The sequence below is a fragment of the Solanum tuberosum genome, unplaced genomic scaffold, assembly GCF_000226075.1.
Source record: "Solanum tuberosum cultivar DM 1-3 516 R44 unplaced genomic scaffold, SolTub_3.0 scf00532, whole genome shotgun sequence".
In the NCBI taxonomy this organism is placed as follows: domain Eukaryota; kingdom Viridiplantae; phylum Streptophyta; class Magnoliopsida; order Solanales; family Solanaceae; genus Solanum; species Solanum tuberosum.
In genome coordinates this window covers 296,247-302,415 of record NW_006239461.1, presented here as the reverse complement: position 1 = coordinate 302,415, position 6,169 = coordinate 296,247, and the positions used below count along the sequence as shown (strand labels likewise).

Here is a 6,169-nt window from a genome sequence, read left to right as displayed (position 1 = left end):
GGGGGGGGGGGGGGGGGGGAGCATTTTGTGTATGGGGTAAGCCCATTATAATTTATTGAGTTGTTGGTAACTCCATTTAGTTAAGTTGAAGTCTGAAGACAAGTTAAAGGTAGTATCTAATAAGAAAACATAGAAACTACTATTACTGCACCTCAACCTTAAACGAGTTGGCCCAAGTGATATGAATCCTCATCCATCCCATTATAATTTGGCCCAGTTTTATGCAAATATTTGATAGTTTGTCCTTTAAGACATTAATTATGGAACTAAGAAGCAGGAGATTATTTACATCTTGCACTTATCCCTACATTGAGATACAAATCTGAAAACACTATATTCCTGTCAAAAGACAGGATCTCGACTAAGTTTTGATCTCAACCAGTTGGTATGGCCTCCCAGGGGCGGTAAGGGATAAATAATTAATGTTGAACAACCTTAACATAAAATCTTCCGTGGCACAGTGGTAAAACTTGTTCATTTCCACCCTTTGTGCGCAAGTTCGAATCCCACGGAGCACACAACCGTTTTAACTTTATTTTGATATAGAACACAACCTCACACACCATTATCATGTTCCTCAAGTTTCTTAATTATTAATATTAAAATTTTAATAATATAGAGTAACATATATGAATAAATTATTTTAATTTTGAATATTAAAAATCATGTATTTCTAATTTTTATCTAGGATATAATGTACTTTCGAATGGTGAAAACAAAAAACGCAACATTTTACATTAAAAAAATTGTGTTTATATATGTTAACAACTTTAAACCCAAAGCTAAAATCAATACATGCATTTTATCTTCTTCTTTTTTTTAAGAAAAAAATTTATACTGGTGTGATTTATATTTCGTAAAGCTAGACGCATTTGTTCTATCAATATTTCACTTTAAAAACAATAATCATATATTTTTATCATATAAAGTCAATGCATCAAAAAGAAGAAGAAAAACTCGATTGTTTATATTTGATACTGACAAATGTTTAGATCGTTCATGGTAGAATCACTAGGTTAAATAAATAACATTCAACTCACTTATTAAAAAAAAATTGAACACCCTTGATGAAATTTCTGGCTCCGCCACTGTGGCCTCCATGGACTTTTTACTTCCATTTGGTTTTATTCTTTGTTAACTTCAGTTGAATTCAAGGGGTTATCAATGTTCTGAAATAATTTTTCGTGTGATTTTAGGCCTACACCTTGAATCATCGTTATGTTGCACCTATAAACTGGGTGTAGTTGGAGGTCTATGTAGCATGGTCAAACAATCTTAGGCGGTCTCCTCGCATTTTGTCCTCTATTGCTGCTATTTGTATCTTCTATCTGATTTTTAATTTTTAATTTTGTTGTACACCTAATTAATATCTGCATACAAACACTTTTTGTGGATATCTCCACTATAACATTAGTGGTCTCATTTATTCAATTGTTCTTTGACTTTAATAGGTATCTTCCTATCACATAGCACACCTCTATGTGTTCCATTTTCATCTATTATTTAATTAACCTCTTTGAATAATGAAGCCTAGATATATCAATTGTCTGTCTAAACTGGCAAAGCAACATCAGATGAATTGTCTGCATTTAAACATGTGGTTTTGTTTAAATATCATTTCAATGCGGAGCCTGTTATCTAATGATAAACAGGAGGATTTTTTTTTTGGTTTAAGCATCCGGTATTTGGTACTGAATGGCCCGACCAATCCGGATTCATGCCTCGTAGGGCCCATTAGGAATTTCTCCATTTCTAGAGGTCAAACTCGAGACCTTTGGTTAAGGGTGGAGGCATCCCATACATTCCATTGTATTCCTTGGTGGTAGGAGGAAGTTCTTGAATAGATAAATACATATGAATATTTGCCCTTCGTTTCCTTCCTCTTCTTTCTGTCCTTTTTATCTTCTTCCTCTGTAGATATTTTGAATGCTCTTTTCCTGGGGGATCATCTCGTCCTTTTCTAACTAATGTGGCATTTAGTGTTTTTAAAGGCTCGCTTGAGGTGCATTTGAAACTAGGTGCATTGCAAGCGTTTTTTTTTCTCTGGTTCATGCAATACTCTAATGCACTTAGTTGCGCGGACTCTTCACTTTTGATGCCGCACCCGTCTCGGATTCTCCAAAAATACACTACTTTTGGCGAATCCGACACGCACCCATTGACACTTTTGAAGAGTCCGAGCAACATAGCTAATGCAAGCACAAAGGTGATGTGACGTGTGCAACTTCCTCATAGGCACTGTTTCTAAAGAGCAGAACTAAATAACATTCTGAGTGAATATGTTAATAATTAAAGTTAGGTAATAAAAATTCAGTAATAAGAAAACTAGCTAAATCTCTTGATTAAAACACAGTGAAAGCTAAAATTAAAAACTAAAATTGTACTATTTACATCTGAATGTGTAAAATATAAAATGGTTTCTGTACTTGATCGACACGATTTTGACTTCATATATTTCAATTTATTGACAATTTTTCTGTCCGTGCAGTTTGTCTGAATAGGTACTTTTCGTACATTATGTGTGTCAGTGTGTCGCTGTCTGTATATAATATGCATTCATCATTTGTTCCTTCCTTAACTAAAGTTTCTAAAGTTCATGCATTAATTGTGCTATGGGCTTAAAGCCACTGCAGACCCTTGATCCTTTTTTCAACACACTCAATGCTTTGACAACACTGGTGGCACTTTGTATATTGGCGATTAGTGGTAGTTATGCCAACAAATTATTCGAACAATGCCAAAAAATAAGTTAAATAGAAAAGCTGGATCATGTTTTTGTGACATTAGTTAAAATCAATGTGATCTATCTTCAAGTAAATGAGCAAATTCTTTTTACTTGATCTCAGCCACCATTTGGTTCAGTCATTGTTAACATTTTCTGCCTTGTTTCCTATTTTGTTCTTGTGTAGGTAAATAGATCCGCAGATCCTAGGGATGCAAGTTCAGCCATTGCTGGAGAATCTTACAAACTGTGGCTAGATCATGAAAATCGGACAGATGATATAACAATCATCATTGTACATATTAAAGCCTTATCCAATGTATGAACCATTTGATTCTTATTTGTTGATTTTCTTGTTTCTTTTCTAATTCTCTGGATATATATAAATTCACATATTTCTACGTTGCTTTCGTTGTGTAAATCATTATTGTTCCTATGGTTAGAAATAAGTACTAACAATTTGATCGATGGACTCTAGGAGCATCTGTTGCTAACATTACTGGACTAAGTTCTTTCTTCATTATGGATTTTGTCTGTTGACTTATTTAAAATAGGATCAAAACAACATAGTTACCAAATTCATGCCTGCAATTTCTTGCCTTTGGTATTCCACAATTCAAGATTACTTCATGTTTCTGTTTACTTTTGGATTAGCTAATATACTCTGAAGTTGGGATAGTCAGGTGGTGGTGCCACAGCCAAAAGAAATGGAGGAAGAACAACAAACACAGAGAAAGAAACATCGGAGATATATTTCACTCCATCTGCTTCGGAAGGTTATCGGTCAGTAAGGAGTGAGTTGTCTGAAGTGAGCTGTTGTCAAACTGTTTCGTCATCAGACCAGAGCTCCAGAGTAGTAGTTTCATCTAGCTTGTGAGTTTCACTCTTTCCCAATTTTACTCTTTTTCTTTATCTGTATATTGTTCTACAAGTGACCGCTTGCTCCTACTTCTCTTGTAGGGATTGAACAAAGAAAAGACTTCCAAGGGTTTCCACGCATTTCCACATATTTTAGATGTGCCTGAAACGGTAACTTCCTTCATTCCTTAGTCATTGATGATTATAAACGTATATAACAAGCGATGCATAAGTAGGTGCACGAACTGATAGCGGTTTATTATACCCTTCTACACATTGAATATGACAGATAGCAGGACCTGAGCAGCATTCACTTAGCAGTTGAACCTATGTCCTTTCCTTGTAAAAGAATCTAGCAGTTTATGGATCTATTGCCCTCTTGACTTCAACTGGTTACACTACTCACTTCAGTTACTTCACACTTTGCGTTCTCGTGCATATCACATCAATCAAGTTTACCTGAGTTGTTCTGGAGACTTCTTTGCTGGGGCGTTGCTTCTGTCAAAAAGCTTAACACTGATGCACATGTACATGGGTTAGTCAATAGTTGCATCTTCTTGCAACAAAAAAGAGCAAACTTTGTACTGTATTCCATCTAAACTTGTCAGTTTTAGAATGACAATATTTCTATCACATCATTTTCGACTTGGTTGCGGAAGAACTTATTGTTGTATGAAGTATCAAACAAGTATGCCACGCATGAAAATTGGTTAAATTTGTATATAGAATGGTCACAGTGTAGTGATTCGTCGTGCAAGGGATTAGGCAGATCACTTGTGTGGACTTGCTACCTTTTTAATATGAGTCCTTATGCTGTGTTCTAGGAAAAACAAGATTCCTTGTTGCCTTTTTGCAGGTAAACAATTTCGTGACGACTTCTAAGTCCTTTTTTAAGCTAGGAACTAGGACATGGATTTGTCATGATGAGAATAGATTTCTCTGTAACGTAATCCAAATGTGATAGAATAAGTACTAGAGTATGGTTCACCTCCCTTTTCAACCAGACAAAGGAGATATGAATTCCATTTAGGTGAATTAGGGCTTGGCTTGACCTTTTTTCTCTTGGGTTGAAGGTGAGAACTTGAAAGTAAATCATCAAAGCCCCACACCCTATATTCTCCTCCGTTAGAGGTGAGAACTTGAAAGTGAGTCATTTAGTGGAATTAGGGAGTGAGGAAGGCGTTTATAGAATAGAAGGCCTTGCCTAAGGAGTGGTAGATTTAATTTTTTTTCTTAGAGAACCATAGTGATTTTAGCATCACTAGTTAACTCGATCGTGCTTTGCGTAGTAATGAAACACGTCACTGAATTTTAAAAATAATAATCAATAAAATATTTCACAAGAACAAAAAAACTTGAATATTCTTTTTTATTTAGGTGAAATGAAGAAAAGAATCGGGAAAATTTGATCTTCTTGTGTGCATGCGTTCTTTGTTATTTACATTGTACATTCCTATAAAGTTTTCCTATTGTTAGAGAACTATATTTTAAGGATGTGTTCGGTACGAAGGAGAAAGTTTACGAGAAAAAAAAAAGTGGGTTTCTTACTCTTTTTTCTTCTGTTCGATATGTAAGTAAAATATATTATCTTAAAAGTATTTGTATATGATCAGATAAAAACGATGGAAGGTGGTAGGGGTGGGGTGGTAGGCAGTGGCGGAGCTAGAAATTTCATGAAGGGTGTCCAAGTGTTAAAGTGAACCCGCTCTTCTTAAAAAGTGAAAAAAAAAATTGTTACACACAAACACTTTAAGTTCGTGTGTCTTTACTCTTTCAAGGCGCCTGAAACAACTAGATTTCATTATATTGTTGTGTCAAAGATATCCAAAATATGTTATTTAGCTACTTTGTTTATTATTTTACTTGTATATACGATATAATTTTCGGATGAAGGGTGTCCAATTGGACACCCCGACATAAGGGTGGCTACGCCACTGGTGGTAGGCATGAGGTGATGAGGATTATAGAGGCGGGAGTGAAAATGAGGTGTGATAGAAGGAGGACAAGGATAAATCTATCAAAAATAAGTATAATAAAATGCAAATATAACATTTATTTAAGGGCAAATGGGCAGATCTGATCATTTTACAAATAAATAATTTCACGTTATGACCCAAATGTTTGATGACTCAATAATTGTATCGGGTTTACCATCCATTTGAAGAAATTTTACAACTTCAATACAAAATTGTGAAAAGAGGTTAAAGGCAAGCAGGTCATTTAAAAAAAAAGAAAAAAAAGAAATTAACGTTCCTGTTTAGAATGAAGAGATTGTTTGTACAACAACGTCAAATACTATTATTTATAAGTAGATTTTAATAAAATCATGTGAAATTTTATTATAAAACATGGTGATATTCAATTTATCAATGCGGTGATATTTTGTTTAAGAACAATGCTTTGCTCATTTGGTAAGGTTATATAAAATTGGAAAAAAATTAAAACAATACTTATAACTTCTGTGATTTTCATGTTTACGGAAAATTTTAAAAAAAATTCAAATCACACATCCAAACAAAACTTTAGTTTCGAATTAATGTGATTTCAAATCTAACAAGTTCATAAATGACATTCCGAATCTCAATAGAT

General features: G+C 34.3%; 1 protein-coding gene across 3 annotated transcripts in view; it reads left to right on the top strand.

Moving 5' to 3' along the window:
• The window catches only part of LOC102595641 (probable protein phosphatase 2C 35), a 7,497-nt gene extending 3,160 nt beyond the window's left edge, over window positions 1-4,337 (top strand). Inside the window, exons 2-5 of one of the 3 annotated variants that reach the window (XM_006365223.2) lie at window positions 2,910-3,041; window positions 3,406-3,595; window positions 3,683-3,751; window positions 3,870-4,337. In XM_006365223.2, coding sequence (XP_006365285.1) covers window positions 2,910-3,041; window positions 3,406-3,513 — 240 coding nt within the window. In that variant the 3' untranslated portion in view covers window positions 3,514-3,595; window positions 3,683-3,751; window positions 3,870-4,337. Of the gene's footprint in view, window positions 1-2,909; window positions 3,042-3,392; window positions 3,596-3,682; window positions 3,752-3,869 lie in introns of those variants that run through there. The other 2 variants (XM_006365222.2, XM_015304358.1) reach the window with 2 other exon arrangements.
• The last annotated feature ends 1,832 nt before the right edge of the window (window positions 4,338-6,169 follow it).